We start from the raw sequence: 17,148 nt of genomic DNA, 5'->3' as shown, positions 1-17,148 counted from the left end.
GATTTATGTATGTCTATTTATGCAGCAGGAGCATATCTTACATGCTCAAGTCCATACTTGCTCTGCAGCAACAACATCAATAATCAATAGCAGCAGCAGTGTTTGATGTAGTCTGCCAAGACCAAATACATAACATTACTATATTCAATAACATGCTAAAACTATTTCTAACTAATATATATATATATATATGTCCATATATTTCAGATCAATTACTGTACTACGATTTCCTTTGTACAACAGTTATATAACAAGAAGTTAATATTAAGTAATTGACATTTCAGACACAATATGGATGGCTAATTTGTTTATTTTATGGTTTCAGCAATGAAAGTAAGTGGGTTACAGTGTAGCCGATAGAAATGGAAGAGTGAGCGCAGACGGGCAGAGAGATGCACCAACACTGTTGGAACGCCACTTGTCTAATCAAATCAGTGAACCAGCATAACTGCTGTCTAAAAAATCATAAAGATGCTAGCAAGCAGCTATGTGCGTGTTAATTCTCAGAGGAGTCTGTCTCCTCCGTGGAACCGTCGCTCTCCATTTCGATCCTCTTGCGTTGGTGCAGGGACTTGCGTGGCGAGGCCTTCTTGGACGTCTCCTTCTGTCCCGCAGCGCTGCTGCTGCTGTTGTTGGACGTCGGACTGATGGCAACTTGAGCTATGCTGGAAGATTCACAGAAACATAATGCAAATGTATTACATCTCAAATCTACCCTCTAGCATATTAGCTTTCAATAAAATGTGTTAAATATAAAAAGATTGTTAGTACGCTCTCCGTCTTTTAATACAAGACGTTTTTATTTAAACAGCAAGTGACTGTAATATACTCTTTTAAGCAAGTCCGTCTCTCTCACAGTCTCTCCAGCTCCTGGTCCATCTCTGGATCAATCAGCAGGTCCGATTTATTGGGAAGAGCACCTGATAATTATATGACAGAAGATAAAGCCTTCAGTTCACATGTCTAACTATCATAAGAACAAAAGTTACATGTATTCAGAAATACAAGTAAGCATTTTATATTAGCAAATACTCACTGATGTCTTGGTTTACTCCCTCATGTTTGGCCAAGGCCATCAGGAAGCTATAGAAAGACACTCGCTGACTGCTCTCTAATATCTCCTTAATGGCAACAATGGAGGGAAACCTGGGAAAAGATGAGATCAATATCATGTTCTAGAGTTAGTGGGTAACACATTATAAGTAACGCAAATTACGTAATCAGATTACTTTAAGTAACTTGAAAGTAGATGAACTAATCAACCATACTAATAAGCACAAATTACTTCAGTTAAACATCACATTTGTGTTTCTTTTTTATGATTATTATTACTGAAGTAAAGAGTGTTAAAGGTGCTCTAAGCGTTTTTTAGGCCAAAACATTTTTTGTCACATACAACAAACATCTCCTCACTATCCGCTAGCTGACTGTTCCCTGAACACACTGTAAAAAAACGCGGTCTCTGCAGACACCCCAGGCTCCAAAAACGGCAACAAAAACAAACTGGGCTAACCCGCACCAGGAAACATAACAAACTGTTCCAGCCAATACCGGCAAGAAGGGTTTGGGGGGTTAGTGCGCGGATAAGGAGGAGGGAGGGTCTAGCTAACCTCCATTTTGTTTGACAATACTTCGAACGACAACAAGAAGTGACATCACCCAACATCGCTTAGAGCACCTTTAATAAACTTTCTTCTCCTGGGTCCTTTTCATCTGCAATCCAGAATGGCAGCACAGCTGAAAGGTTTGTTTGAGCTGCGCCCTGTACTGTACAGGTATGAATTTACATTTTGAAAGGGCCTTTACAGTTGCCAAAAATAGAACATTGGGATTGTTTTGTCATTAAAAAAAGTAACGCTAAAGTAACGTAACACATTACTTTACATAAAATGTAACTAAGTAACTTAATTAGTTACTTTTTAAAGGAGTAACGCAATATTATACAATTTGTAATGCATTACTTTTAAAAGTAACTTTCCCAAAAACTAGTGAGGAAGGTTATTGTAGGTTCCATTGTAGAGTAAAACTTAGTATATAAGCCTAATATTATTTTCTCATTTTATTGAAATATAGATGCAACAACATAATAAAATGAATTAGTAAATTAAATTATTTTTTTCTTATTCATTTGTTACTTATGAGTTAAATATAGGTCAACAATAAATCTGCACACATTTCCTATACTTACTGAGAAACAAATTGGTGTAATTCTGCAGAATTAAATGGAGCTATTGTTGTGATTGCTAACTAAAAATATTTTTAAAAGAAAATCTGTCATTGAAATAAAATTGCAATACAATATAAATATTAAATAAAAACGTTGCCTTGGAAACTAATTTATATAAATGATTTTAAGTTGAAACAATGGAAACAAAAAATAAATTAAAAATAATAAAAGCCAAGAACATATATATATATATAAAAAAATGTCAAAACCACATAGCAAAATTACTTGAACTTAAATCAAAATGAAAACTGAAAATATAAATATAAAAGCTAATTCAAAATATTAATAAATACTATAATAGTATATAAATAATGAATGAATGTCATACTTTTGTTTGAACCTCTCACAAAGTCCCTCTATACATTCACAAAAGATGGAGGAGTCTACGCCTTCTTGAGCGTCCGGCTCCTCGTTGGTTGCGCTGGACAGCTGTTCCACAGAGGTGGAGGTCGGGACTATGACGGTATTTGGGTTCTTCCCTGACAACAGGTCTTGGTAAATCACAGACACACTCTCTACAAACTCTGTGAAAGTGGATGAAGATTAGATCATTCTGATGAAAGGCGGAGCCTCGAGTAACCATAGAAACGCTCACACATGGTGATGATGTCACTGGCCTTTTGTTACACTGCTGTTAAAATCTCAAGGTCAAATGCAGCTTTTGTGCTAGCAAGACCTTTAAATATCACCAGTGCTTTTGCGATTGGGTGGTTAAGAAATAACACCTGAATCTAATTTCTTAACATCAAGATTTTACTTTTAATTTTATATGAATGTATAAGGAAAATTGTATGTTTTTTAATTACTATAAGTGGTTACAATTAAACATTTTGAATTCACTTTATATGTTTACCATAAAGTAGGTTATGTGATGTACAGACATACAGACGTCATAAGCAAAGTGCAGCTTAATATTATAGTATATTATATTATAGTCTAGTTTATATATTATATTATTAGTTAAATACCTTCATAAAAGAACTGGATTTGGAATGAATAAATAAAATCGGAGAATGACAGACAGTCAGTGGCATCGTCTATCAGGACAATCCTGCGATAGAAAGAAAAAATTAAAGTTATTCAGTTAAATAACTATGTGAAATGAGGGAAACGTCAAAGAATCATCAATCAGCAAACATGAAATTACCTGGCTGTGTTTTGTACCATCTCAGTGGGAAAGTCAGGGCATAACAGCTGTAAAAGTGAACTGTATTCTGCCATTGCCAACAGATCTGCAAAAAGAAACTGCTGTATTTGTTTGATGTACCACACAACAATGCAAACAACTGAAGTAAAGTGTAGTGGCATGACAAATGCTGTATTTGCCTCTGCTTACCCCCATTCTTTCCAATCTGTCGGAAGCATTTCCAGAAGATATGGATGAAAGACTCTCTGTTATGAGGTGTTGCTTTGATGTAACTGAATTCCCTGAAGAGCACATGATTCCCATTCTTCACACTAGTAAAACTGCAAAATTATTATTCAATTATGTTATACTTTGGGACATGTATCTATCAGCGTAGTATCTGTATAGCTTTGGTATCATGGAGTACCATGATAATGTGTCCTCAAATAATATATATAAGTTATAATAACTTACTATTCTGCAAAATATCGGACCACACCAAATTGAGTGTATTCCTCTTTATGTTCAAGTAGCTGTGTGACTGCATCATTGAGATAGAAGAGGACATTCGTTTCAGCTGGAAAGTAAAAAAGAAAAGGCAAAGTCATGACAGTAGTGTGTCTGTGTTAATACTTTTTAATGCAACTGTCAATCATTCTGCAAGCAGGCATCTTTGAACCGACGGACTGCAGATTATCATTCTGCGCACCAACAAAACAACTACACAAGGGATAACCGTAACATAGCCTACCTAAATACTCGTCAACAGTGAGGCTGAAACGATCCGTATTCATTTTCATTATTTTTTATGGTTTGATGGGATGCAGATGCGGTTCATGACTCTCCTGGTAGCCCATTCAGAATGTCCTTAAAGATGCTTTAGCGGTCAGTGTGCCCACTCTGCACTGACGACACTGACTACAGCAGTCAGCTAAGTAAGGATTCATGCGTACAGTTTCTTAGGACTCAGTGCTAAAATTAAAGGTAAACCTTTATATTACTCTATTTGAATATACTTTATTATCTTATTGTAAAAATAAAGGATCACTGGAATTCGATATTTGTGTGTTTTCCAGGAATATTTATTTAGAATTTGAGTCATTACCACAATATCTTGGCTCGAATTCATCCAGGGATATAAAACAACCAATAGATGACGCGGTTGAGCAGCACATGACACAACACGGAAGTGAGCGCTGGGTGGAGTCTTGCCCTCGTTTTTGAAAAATGCTCGCCTGTGTTTCGTCGGTTTTTGTTGATGCAGCCGCGGCTATGGAAACATGCGCATGCGCAGCACAGCTGTTTACTGCGCCCATATGGCTTTCCATTTAAATACTAAACCAAGAGGATGAGGATCTGTATTTTGTGCTGTCACAGTTCGCCCAAATATCGATTCCAAAAGCACTGAAATCCATATAAGAATTAAGGATCCTGATAGACATTTTACTATTTAGATCTGCCACAAACTAGGAAGATATATACACAATACCTACTCAAATGTAAGTATTTTGTCATAAAATACCTAGATTTTATTTATAATAGATATGTAATGTTGTATATTGCAAAACTGTTAACAATTGCACACACACACACACACACACACACACACACACACACACACACACACACACACACACATATTTATATATATATAAAAGTTGTTTTTAAATATATATAATTTGCTTTTTATTTTGTTTGTCAGTGTCCCAAAGTTTGGTTCCAAAACCAAAAGTATGCTTTTCTGAAAACGTGATAAGACAATTGATTCTGTAATTGCATGCTCACTTCACTTTAACATTAAAACGCTAAATATTCAATAAAAACTGTATAAACCTCAAAATGCACTATACAGCAGCCTATAACAAATGAATTGGACGTTTGAATGAAAACTAGGCGTCTCCTCCCTCTGTCTCCCCGCCCTCGGAGGCGTTTCAAATCCCGGAGAGTAATGACCAAATATCGGTCTCAGCTGAAGAAGATCGCCCTGTCTTCCCTCTCTAAAAGCAGGTAAATAACGCTGATATATGAAATTGTGATCGGACATTATTACACTAAAGCCGTTTGAAGCGTTTTCGTCTTCATTATACGTTGCTGCGTTTTATTTGAGGGCCTCAGTTTTAGTGACGGACTGAATAATATCAAGCCGCTTTTATATCTGTGACAAACAATATAGTGTGAGTCGGGGTTTTCATTTTACTGTCACATGTCAGGTTAGATGAGATGATGAGGATAAATGTTGACATTTTATCCGTTGTGGAAAGCTATGAAAATGGCGATATTTGTTTGAATCTCGTGATGGTTTAAGCTGTTGCAGGACTAACAGACAGTCAGTCAGGGCCGCGTATGTGCTAAAAGCTAACCGGTATATTTAAATTTTGCCATATTTACACCCTGTAACTAAATAAACCATTCACGGGAATTGTTTTATTAAGCCGTGAGGATTAAAATTGCAGTGTCCTGTTTGAATTAAGGCCATATTTGAACGTCTTAATCTGCTAAATGATACAGCCCGAGAGACAGTGTTTGCGGGTCACTAACGGCTCTGCTGCACCCCATAGTGTTTTCACATGTGATGCGATGCAAACCACTCTAACGTTTTTAAATGCCTCGCACTACTTTATTTATAATTTTCTTGACTAATAAATAATTTAGATGGTTGCCATTGCTCTAAACATTCCTTGTTTGCTTTTATGTTTGTTTTGGGCGGGCTGAATTGGCGGCGCTTTCTGCATGCACACGTTTCTTTGGCTTAGCCTATATGCTTTTAAATTGTGTTTTCCTCACTTAAAGCCTGGGCTTTGTATTTAAGTATTTACATTTTAGGCTTCGATCGATATATGTAATATGAAACTAGGCTCTTCTGGGAGATGCATTAGAGGATGTTGCTCTGCTTTGACTGCAGATATGGATGATGTGTGCATTTGCTGTGAAGTGAATCAAGGCAATTCTTCTGTCTGGCTGGAGATTGTTGTTGAAATGCATGTGGATATTGCAAAGTGCAGTGAACTATTTACTGTGACAAGCTAGTCTAGTTTCCCATGCCTTGTTAATTATATTTGTTCTTAATGCTTATGGTTGAGGTTTGTTGCATGCGTCAGATTAGCTCAAACATGTCCATTTAATATTGAACCTGAAGTTATCTGAAAATCTGTTCTTAAACTGTATGCTTTACTTATTTTGTACGTTTTTTGTGTGTAAAAGTTGGTTTAATTGCTTTTTGTTCTGCTTTGTATGCCGTGTGAGCAACCAAAGTTTCCCCTTCTTTTGTTTAGTTGAATAGATCAGACCGACAGAAAACAGCCATGGGGGATGACAGTGAATGGATGAAGTTACCCATAGACCAGAAATGTGAACACAAGGTGAGCGATCCAGGCTAATTTTATATTTTGGCCCATCAAAAATACCCTGACAGTGTTGGAAGACCATCTTGTGTTCGAAGAACCAAACTGTCAGCAGTGTGCTCGCCCTAATTGTTTAGAGATGAATGCATGCAAAGCAGTGAAATAAATGTCATCATTCTTTATGGAAATCTTACTCCTTGATGCAGTGAATCTCATTTACATTTAGGTGTGCAACTACTTCGCTGAATGGTTTAACTTTAACCTAACTATGTTTTTTTTTTTTTTTGCGCATCATATCAATTAGTGAAAAGTGTAAAAAATAAAAATGAGTGATGTTTATACTAAATTTTGGACATTATAAACCATTGTTCAAAAAATTAGCACAAAGATATGTACATAATGTTTGTTTGACATTATATGTACACCTAGCCTACATAAACTATACAAAAGTTTGGGTTTTGTAATGTTGATGGTGTGAAAAGTCTTATGCTCACCAAGGCTGCATTCATTTGAACTAGAGTAGAGTAAAAACAGTAAAATTTTGAAATATTAAAATTTAATAGAACAAAAAGCTGGATTTTCATTATCATTACTTCAGTATACACTGTCCCGTGATTCTTAGGAAATCATTCTAACATGCTGTTTAAGAATTATCTTATCAAACTATTATTGTGTATTTTTGAAAACGGATAAATTCTATTTGAAATGTAATTTTTTTGTAACATTTTACATTTCTTTACTGTAATTGATCACTTTAATGCATCTTTGGATAACTTTCCTGAGGTGAATCGTGAATGTTAACTTAGGTGACATGTTGTTTACATGTGACGTCTTCCCGCAGTTTAAACTGATTGGACGATTACACAAGACTTTATTTCAGCCAGTTGCAAGGCACCTTTCAACATGCCTTTTGATGTTCATTCATTTTTTTTTTTCTTGCTGATACTTGTAGTGAAGGGGCGGGATGATCAGGGGTGAGAGTAGTGTGCACTTTTGTTTGAAACATCTACCCCTGTTTTCACAGACCAGGCTTAATCCTAGCCCTTAGACTAAAATGTTTTAACCAAAAGCAACTTGTTTTGTCTTAAGATGCACACCACCACTAATCTTTTTTTTCTAAGGCACGTTTATAAAAGCTACTTAAATGCCCTAATTGAACTAAGGCCTAATCCTGGCTTAATTAAAGCTCTGTCTGTGAGACCAGCCCTTGTTTTTGACCGATTAGTAAATTGAAACATTGATTGGTCACACCTTTTGCTTGAGTTTTATGATAAAAATTCTGTTTAGTAGTTGGTACTTTGTTTTATCAACCCGAGTTTTATGCATGTAGGCTACTGCACATTGCGGCTTAAATGATAAAGCACGTTGTGTAGTTGAAGAGTTCATGTCTATTATAAATAATCGGTTGTTAAGCGTACGTTGGCCTCTAAGGAAAGTGGGCCAGTTAGTTACCTCAAGTCACGAGCTCATTTATTTGGTTGTTGTTTTGTCATTATTAATCTCCTGGTTTCCCTTAGATTTGGAAAGCAAGATTAAATGGATACGAGGAAGCGTTGAAGCTCTTCCAGAGGATAGAAGATGAGAAGAGCCCTGAATGGGGCAAATACCTTGGACTTGTCAAGAGATTCGTAACAGATTCCAATGCCGTAGCCCAACTCAAAGGACTGGAGGCAGCACTTGCTTATATCGAGAATGCACATGTGGCTGGAAAGTAAGTAGCTTAACTTTTACGGTGCTGTTTGGACAAAAAACAAGTTCCAACCGAAATCTTTGAACGTGGTGCTAGTCGCTAGATTTTAAACTAGTTTCATGAACCGTTGATTTTGTTCTTGGAGGACTAAAGGCAACGTTTGCTTTTTTCTCGATCCCTGGGCAGCTCTTTATTTTCCTCTGAAATGTTTTATATGGGATAACATTTTGTAACACAACTGAGTTTTGGAACCGAGCAGAAATGTGATGTCTATTTTTGGATCGAGGGAGAGTCATCAGGCAAAGTAGGAACGCTGCAGTAGCAAGAGTCTTTAACCCATTTTGAAAACCATGGAAATGTTTTTTGTTTTTTTTCTCGGTTGAGACATATTCCGATCTTCATGAGGATGAGAGAAATTCCCTATTTTTAAACAAGAATCTAAGAAAAGGCCTAAATTTGTGCTGCTCCCTCCATCGCTTTTCATTAGGCCTATTGAGTTGGTGCCTTTATGGCTGTCTGTCTAAAACCAGAGTCATTTAGTCATTGTTAATGGTATGATAAACTGTTTCATAGAGTATTAATTGTTTAATTCAGTTTTGATAAAGGAGTGATGTGAAAACAAGTAACTTCCCTTCCATGATGTTTGTGTTTTGTTGGTTTGCTTTAGGGATAATCAGATAACTTTCTTTGCTATTTGTGCCACCAGAATGGTCTACAAGTTAGTGCGCTAATAAGGAACATACTTGCCACAATTTGACGAATTTGCTGCTAAATGTTGATTTGTTGGGCTTAGTATCATTATGTCTTAATGGGATCTAATGGAAATGAGTCTTGTCTTACAGGACAACAGGGGAAGTGGTTTCTGGAGTTGTCTGCAAAGTCTTCAACCAGCCCAAAGCGCGAGCCAAGGAACTGGGGAGTGATATCTGCCTCATGTACATAGAGATTGAGAAAGCAGAAGTGGTCCAGGATGAGCTGATCAAAGGACTGGATAACAAGAACCCCAAGATTGTTGTTACTTGCCTTGAGACACTAAGGAAGGCACTTTGGTGAGTAGGCAATATTTAAACCTGTTAACCATCACTGTACTTGCCGGCACTTATTCAGCATAAAAAACTTGTTTATTTGTCCTTTTTCAGTGAATTTGGATCAAAGATCATAACGCTCAAACCTGTAGTGAAAGTGTTGCCAAAACAGTTTGAGTCTCGAGAAAAGGCAGTTCGAGACGAAGCCAAATTGCTGGCGGTGGAGATCTATAGGTGGATCCGCGATGCTCTGCGAGCTCCTCTACAGAATATTAATTCCGTACAGGTGATACTGCTATTCTCCATTAAGTTTTCAAATGCAAAATTTTCATTTTAAAATGTGAGTCTGTAGCAGCTGTTGTACTTGAACGTTCGTAGTTCTCTTGAAATTGGCGTAGATATTATTATTATTTTTCCAGCTTGTTAATGCAAGTTGTAATATTACTTATTTGACCATTTTCTTTCAGTTGAAAGATTTGGAGGAAGAATGGTTGAAACTCCCAACTACAGCTCCTAAGCAGACCAGGTTCTTGCGTTCTCAACAGGACCTGAAGGCCAAGTTTGAGCAGCAGCAAGCTGCAGGAGGAGATGAGGCGGACGGTGAGAATATAGCACAGTAGTCAATGGTTTATCCAAAGACAAGGCAGTAGTGAAAATTCAGCATTTCAATTTAAACCCTATCATCACGACTGTGTGCGTTTACATGCACCTTCTTAAACCAATAATGCTTAAAGGGTTAGTTCAACCAAAAATGAAAATTCTGTCAGTAATTACTTCCAACCCCGTAAGACCTTCGTTCATCTTCGGAACACAAATTAAGATATTTTTGATGAAATCTGAGAGCTGGCTTACTCCTTCATAGGCTGCAATTTAATTTGTAATTGCATCTGCTGGCAAAGATAAGTTAGTAAAGACCTTGTTAAAATAGTCAATTGACTACAGTGGCTCAACCTTAAGTTTATCAAGCGACGAGCATACTTTTTTGTGCGCAAAACAAACAAAAATAACGACGTTATTCAACTAGTCAAAAATATTCTCATCGCTTGATAAACTTAAGGTTGAGTCACTGCATGTAAACGCCTTAACCTGTGTTCTGACGGCTTATTGAAGTGTGCGTGTGTGATATGTGACGGGAAAGCGTCCTTATACGACAGATTTAAGCGCATCCAGCCAAAGCGAGTTTTCGCGCTAAGGGGGGAGAAATATTTTGCAAACTCCGCCTTCTTGATCCAAGAAAAATAAATGTTTTCTCATCTCGTGCCGCCTAAGGAAAAGTGGTACAGTTGTAGAAACTTCAAATGGGAGAGAATGAGTCTTGTTGACATTTTAAAGTACTCTTGGGTTTTTAATGCTTTAACATCACAACTCTTACAATAAACAGAGTGAAATACATTAATATTTACGTTTTGAAGTCATCGACGGGCAATTTTTTTAATACAGTCTTGTAAACGTGATTTACTTCCATTGCTGGGATATTGATTTGCGTGCAAATGGGTAAATTGGGTTATTTCAATAAACTGATTTTTGATGGTTATCAGTGCATCTAAACATGCCTAATATGGATATTGTTTTAATAATCCTTCAGATTTGTTTTTCAAATCCAGTCTTTATAATTGACTGACTGCACTACCATTTTGAATGTAATGTAATCAGATCTGTTTGTTCAGACCTTGTAGTCCGTATCTGACTGGTATATCTACATCAGTTGCCATAGTGAATGAATTAGTTGCTAGCACAAAGCCAAGAGACTTTCTTTAACAACAGAGTAGCTGTCAGTATAGAGTAGACATGACAAAGTACTAAAAATGTACTCTAGTTATAATGTATAGTATTATAATGATGCATAATACAAATATGTATTTTATACTATATAAAAATTATATTTTCTTACTTCATTTTAATATTTATTACAATTTGTTTTAATTCATTTTAGTTTTGACTTATAAATATGCCTTCATTAATATCAATTTGAATTTCTGACCATAGGGGACAATGATGAGGAAGCTGAAATTGCTCAGGTTGATCCTTATGAGCTCTTGGAAGCCGTCGAGATCCTTTCAAAACTTCCTAAAGACTTCTATGAAAAAATCGTAAGTCAGAACAACGTGTAAATGTATTAATCATCATTGAGTTTCGCATCAGTTTAATTTGTCATTTCATCTCCTTGTCACAGGAAGCAAAAAAATGGCAGGAGAGGAAGGAAGCGTTAGAGGCAGTGGAAACTTTGACTAAGAACCCAAAACTCGAGAATGGAGACTATGGGGACCTAGTCCGAGCATTAAAAAAGGTAGAAGTTCTAGTTGAATTCTGGGTAATGGGATAATCTTTGTGAAAAAGGTCATAACCCCCTCTGTCTTTTTTCTTTTTCTTTTTTTCTAGGTCATTGGGAAAGATGCCAATGTAATGCTAGTGGCCATGGCAGCCAAGTGCTTGGCTGCACTGGCAGCAGGACTTAGGAAGAAGTTTGGGACATATGCAGGTCTTGTAAGTGCTTTAAATCTGTCTTGTAAACCCTGTCACGATTCGTTTTGTCATCTCTTTTGTCGAGGCGTTCAGCGTAAACGGACTGCAGTTTCATTGGATGATTTTTTTTCCCTTTGAATCTTTTTAAGGTGGTGCCAACTATCTTGGAGAAATTCAAGGAGAAGAAACCTCAGGTGGTCCAGGCCTTGCAGGAGGCCATTGATGCAGTCTTCCTTACTGTGAGTATTCAAAACGCATGGTGGCAAATGGCAGACGATAATTTGAAATTTGATTAATTATTAACTTGGTATAACTGTATTGCAGACAACCTTACAGAACATTAGTGAGGATGTTCTGTCAGTGATGGACAACAAGAACCCCTCCATCAAGCAACAGGCTTCACTGTTCCTCGCCAGAAGCTTCTGTCGCTGCACCCCAAGCACTTTGCCAAAAAGCGTTCTGAAGCCCTTCTGTGCAGCTTTCCTCAAGGTACAGATTCCTCTCCTGTCAGTGCGTTAACTCTTTCTCAACTGCATTCTTGGTCTTGTTTAGTAAGTTGTCTCTCTTTTTTGGTGCAGCAAGTGAATGATTCTGCTCCGGAGGTCAGAGATGCTGCTTTTGAGGCTTTAGGGACAGCGATGAAGGTGGTAGGGGAGAAAGCAGTCAACCCATTCTTAACCGATGTGGACAAACTCAAGTTGGACAAGGTTAAAACATGTTTTAACTTTGCATTTAGGTTGAATTCTGTGATACACCAATATTAAATTCTGGTGGATGCCAACAACTGATAATGGTTTTCTATACTTTCTATTTATTGGGTTTATACAAAATGTTAAAATTGGGGAAATCAACAAGCACAATCAAATATTGGATGATTAAATTAATGAATCTGATAACTTTTTTTTTAAATAAAAATTATATTTATTGGCCATGTTTTTGTATCAACCTGTTACCCTCTAGACTTCCTGAAATTGCATAAAACAAACCAATCGAATAACTTTCTTCCCCCAGTTTTGCATGCAATATGCACTAGATAGTTGGTGAACAAACTGTGGAAGGAGCTAGTGCAAAAGTTCATGGCTCTTCCTTTCATGTTTTCTGCATAAATAGATAAAAGAATGTGCTGATAAAGTGGAGCTTGTTGGCAAGAAAGGAGGTGGTAGTGGAGGAGAGAAGAAAGAGAAACCTGCTGCAAAAGCTCCTTCTGTTGAAGCACCCGCCAAACCATCCGGACCTTCTAAGAAAGCTCCTCCAGCAAAGGTATCAGTTTTTATTTTGTTATCATTTTCTTTCTTTTTTTTTAAATGAGAGATTTAAAACAGATTTGTTTTTTTGTCATGTTCTTCACAAACAGGCTGCAGGACCTCCCAAGAAGGGCAAACCTGCCTCTGCCCCAAGTGCGAAGTCCAAGAAAGGTCCAGATGCTAAGGAATTTGTCGAGACGGAGTTATCTGTATGTCTCCAATCTTGCATCGACATATTCAATATTTTGGCTTGACCAAAAAATAATTGTTTTGCAAAATTGTCAAGTAATTGAATTTGTATGTTCGTCAGCTGGAAGTGTGTGAGGAGAAGGCGTCTGCTGTGCTCCCAGCCTCCTGTATGCAGCTGCTGGACAGCGGCAACTGGAAGGAGAGACTTGCTAGCATGGAGGAGTTTCAGAGGGTGACTTGTGGATTTTGTGTCCACTTTTTGTGCCATTTAAGTCCTTTTGTAATGATTTCAACTTGAGGAACATGCTCTTAACTTAGCTTGATTACATTCTGCTCAGGCTGTGGAGCAGATGGACAAATCTGAAATGCCATGCCAGGCTTTAGTCAGGATGCTGGCTAAGAAACCTGGATGGAAAGAGACCAACTTTCAGGTAGTCCTCTTTAACATGTAAGGCTCTTAAGTTCTCAGGGTTTGGCATTGGATCAGGTGCTTTCAGTATGTTTTACTTCTGTAGGTAATGCAAATGAAGCTCCACGTTGTGGGTCTAATTGCACAAAAGGGATTGTTCTCCAAGACATCCGCACTGGTGGTTCTGGATGGCCTGGTTGATAAGGTCGGTGACGTGAAGTGTGGAAGTAACGCTAAAGAGGCTCTCACTGCGATTGGGGAGGCCTGTTCTCTGCCGTGGATTGCTGAACAGGTTAGTGTTTGGGATATAGAATGGCTTCTTAATTTATTTTTATAAATTAGCAGAAATGAGCAAATGGTCAAATTTTACTATTTTATTACTATTTTATTTTATAATATTACATGTTAGTGTTAAGTTATAGTTAAGTTATAAATGGTATTCTTATAGTATTTTATATTATAGTTTATTATTATTGTTTAGACACGTTTATAAGTAGTTGTTGGTGTAAAACTTGTCTAATAATTGTTTATTTGATTATTAAATTATTTATATTATGGCATCTATATAACAATAATCAAGTATTTATTTTATATAATAATAAAAAAATAAAATCAATTTCATTTATACTTATTAGACAGAACTGTGTAGTAGTTGTTAAACTTGTCTAACAATTGTTTTAAAGATTTTTTATTATATTATTAATTTTCATACTTTGTATTTATTATTATTATAAATACTTAAACTTGTCTAGCCTTTATTAAATTGATTATTAATATTGTGACATTTTATACCATTTTTTTAAAAAAAATTTAATTGCTGTTTTTCAATTTTCAGGTTGTCTCTCTGGCTTTCGCTCAGAAGAATCCTAAAAACCAGGCAGAGACGTTGAACTGGTTGGCCAATGCCATGAAGGAGTTTGGATTTGCAGGGTGAGTGCTATATACCTGGGCTTTTATTTATTTATTTTAGTTTTTTCTTCATGCAGTTAATCTTTTCCTCATTTCTGAATCTTATTCTCCATATTCCAGAATAAATGTCAAGGCGTTCATCAACAATGTCAAAACTGCTCTGGGTGCCACAAATCCTGTGAGTAATTTTATGAGTCATGGTTTCAGTATACATAATCATACTTCTGTTGGGCCTTTCAAGTGGACTGACATGTTTAATGGTACTTCTATGTGCAACACTTGCTAATAGTGATTAATAAACAAGTTTCCTGGAATATTACGATATTATATTGTCCTTTGTTCATAATGATCTTCAAATCCATTTGTCAGATGTAATTGTGTGTAATGAGCTGTGTTCATGTAACATTCAGGCTGTGAGGACATCAGCGATCGCTCTTTTGGGAGTCATGTACCTGTACATGGGCGCTCCCCTGCGCATGTTTTTTGAAGATGAAAAACCAGCCCTCCTTCAACAAATAAATGCTGAGTTTGAGAAGGTAAATATGGCCTTTTGAAATACAGTAATTGAAAGTGACCCTTTCAAAGAGTTGACTTGACCATCAGTGGGTTTTAGCTCACATTTAAACCTGCTTTATGTGTATAATCAAGTGAACCACACCTGTTTATTCATTGTTTTATTTTGGCAATGGCAATCCCTCCCTATCTGGATTATGCCAAGTACCTTTATAGTGGTGTGTTTGTGTATTTTTACTGCTTCATTGTTTGTAATGCCCATGTTTGCTCAATACAGTAACACTGAGTTTATCAAACCAGATATCAAAGTGAAAATAAGATTGTGAAACAATTGATGTATTTGCAACTAATTTTCCAAAAGCATCGATTCATTGAACATTGCAAATCAAAGAGGGTAAAGAAATTAAAGAAATGCATGTAAATTAAAAAATAAAACATTTTTAAAAAGTGTTAAATCTATTAGATTGTTTCATATTTAGCTTTTTCTGCTGCTGTCATTCATTTTAGAACCACATATAATAAATGAAATGGAACTGATTTTGAATTTGTGCTGACTTGTATAGAGCACTGTTGCTAATGTTTAAAATCCTTATATTTATTTTAGTTTATTTTAGTTTTTCTTGTTAAATCTGACTCATCACTTTATCATGGTATCTTTTATAGATGCAAGGTCAGTCTCCTCCCGCCCCATTCCGTGGTGCCAAAAAAGCAGGAGCTGAGGAGGAGGGAGACGTGGCTGAAGAAGAGGAGGTGGACGGTGGACCCGGAGACATCATGGACCTGCTGCCCAGAACTGATATCAGGTCAGTGAGAGTGTGGCAGTGCTTCAAAAACCTTTTCTTTTCAAATAATGGATCCATCAGGCATATTTTGGATGCTAGTAGGAATAAAAAGGATTCAGTTAAGAGAGATTTTTCTCATTTGCAGTGATAAAATCACATATGACATGGTGTCAAAGATCAGTGACAAGAACTGGAAGGTCAGAAAGGAGGGCCTTGATGAGGTGGCAGCCATCATATCTGAGGCCAAATTCATCCAGCCAAGCATCGGCGAGCTACCGATGGCACTGAAGGGCCGTCTCAATGACTCCAACAAACTATTGGTAACGTAAATTTCGTATTAAACTAATATCAGAAATGAAATATTTGAGTCTTGTTTAGCATGTATTTATTTTTTTGTTGCCTATTGCCACTCAGGCATTTCGATTGTAGCATTCTATTAAAGGCTTGGCTGTACTGTCATAAAATGTGTCCGTAGGTCCAGCAGACTCTCAATATTCTGCAACAGATAGCCACTGCCATGGGTCCATCACTCAAGCAGCATGTCAGGAACCTGGGAATTCCAGTCATTACCGTTCTTGGTGACAGCAAGGTATGAAACGCTGTATACACTGATGGGGGGGTCTGTTTGTTACACTTGTGGTGTGGAATCACACAAGCTTGTGCGACTCGTCTGGCTGTTCAGGGGTCTCATTTATAAAGCGTGCGTACGCACAAAACGGGGCTGAAAACGTACGTACGCCAGTTTCCACGCAAAGGTTGTGATCTATTAAAAACAAACTTGGCGGGAGAATGTGCGCACCTTTAAGCAAACTTTGAGCCGTGCGTACGCACATTCTGGAGACAAAGGGAATTGGCGACACAGATGGTGAGTTGGAGTTAAATTTCTTTTTGGTCAAATCTAAAGAAAATGATACATATACAGAAAGATAATACAAATATAATTTCACTTACCAAGCCTATGACTTGAAGCAAATATCCATCCCTTCTTAAATGTCCGCGCCAGCGAGCGCGTTGGGTCGTTTAGTGAAACTGACGCACATATAGCCTATCTAACGGCAGATGAAGTAAAACCGTAAATCTTTGAGTCATAATCATAAATAGAGTGCATGTTCACAATGACACTTTAAATAAATAAAATGATTTAAACTGTTTTACTTTTGATATAAACATTTAGATTAAATATGTAGTTCCCATTAATGGAGTTAAACACTTAAACTACATGAAATCATT

The 17,148-nt window shown here is 36.9% G+C and overlaps 2 protein-coding genes across 7 annotated transcripts in view; one reads left to right on the top strand and one right to left on the bottom strand.

Annotated features, from left to right (window-relative positions):
* Positions 1-292: 292 nt before the first annotated feature.
* Positions 293-4,281, bottom strand: cstpp1 (centriolar satellite-associated tubulin polyglutamylase complex regulator 1). Of its 2 annotated transcripts, none has more exons than XM_077210507.1 (9): positions 4,105-4,281; positions 3,828-3,930; positions 3,564-3,694; positions 3,375-3,459; positions 3,196-3,278; positions 2,556-2,751; positions 1,037-1,146; positions 830-920; positions 293-665 (listed from the first exon to the last, which is right to left on the bottom strand). In XM_077210507.1, the coding sequence occupies exons 1-8, from the start codon at positions 4,151-4,153 to the stop codon at positions 853-855; spliced, it is 825 nt and encodes a 274-aa protein (XP_077066622.1). In that variant the 5' UTR covers positions 4,154-4,281; the 3' UTR covers positions 293-665; positions 830-852. The 2 variants fall into 2 exon arrangements, with proteins under 2 accessions (XP_077066622.1, XP_077066621.1); XM_077210506.1 differs by having other exon boundaries at positions 857-920.
* A 955-nt stretch (positions 4,282-5,236) lies between these two features.
* ckap5 (cytoskeleton associated protein 5) overlaps positions 5,237-17,148 on the top strand; it is a 31,236-nt gene continuing 19,324 nt past the window's right edge. For 4 of the 5 annotated variants that reach the window (XM_077210505.1, XM_077210504.1, XM_077210503.1 and 1 more), the window contains exons 1-23: positions 5,237-5,360; positions 6,626-6,712; positions 8,212-8,405; positions 9,227-9,433; positions 9,524-9,695; positions 9,877-10,009; positions 11,396-11,499; positions 11,583-11,696; positions 11,789-11,893; positions 12,022-12,111; positions 12,197-12,361; positions 12,451-12,579; positions 12,983-13,132; positions 13,227-13,325; positions 13,427-13,537; positions 13,644-13,736; positions 13,821-14,006; positions 14,550-14,644; positions 14,744-14,801; positions 15,034-15,159; positions 15,800-15,939; positions 16,064-16,238; positions 16,394-16,507. In XM_077210505.1, coding sequence (XP_077066620.1) covers positions 6,656-6,712; positions 8,212-8,405; positions 9,227-9,433; positions 9,524-9,695; positions 9,877-10,009; positions 11,396-11,499; positions 11,583-11,696; positions 11,789-11,893; positions 12,022-12,111; positions 12,197-12,361; positions 12,451-12,579; positions 12,983-13,132; positions 13,227-13,325; positions 13,427-13,537; positions 13,644-13,736; positions 13,821-14,006; positions 14,550-14,644; positions 14,744-14,801; positions 15,034-15,159; positions 15,800-15,939; positions 16,064-16,238; positions 16,394-16,507 — 2,817 coding nt within the window. In that variant the 5' untranslated portion in view covers positions 5,237-5,360; positions 6,626-6,655. Of the gene's footprint in view, positions 5,361-5,438; positions 5,526-6,625; positions 6,713-8,211; positions 8,406-9,226; positions 9,434-9,523; positions 9,696-9,876; positions 10,010-11,395; positions 11,500-11,582; positions 11,697-11,788; positions 11,894-12,021; positions 12,112-12,196; positions 12,362-12,450; positions 12,580-12,982; positions 13,133-13,226; positions 13,326-13,426; positions 13,538-13,643; positions 13,737-13,820; positions 14,007-14,549; positions 14,645-14,743; positions 14,802-15,033; positions 15,160-15,799; positions 15,940-16,063; positions 16,239-16,393; positions 16,508-17,148 lie in introns of those variants that run through there. The other variant, XM_077210501.1, reaches the window with a different exon arrangement.

This window comes from Siphateles boraxobius, unplaced genomic scaffold (genome assembly GCF_051911475.1).
Source record: "Siphateles boraxobius isolate OS27281-9 unplaced genomic scaffold, OSU_SipBor_1 65, whole genome shotgun sequence".
Lineage (NCBI taxonomy): Eukaryota > Metazoa > Chordata > Actinopteri > Cypriniformes > Leuciscidae > Siphateles > Siphateles boraxobius.
This window is presented reverse-complemented; position numbering and strand designations above follow the sequence as displayed.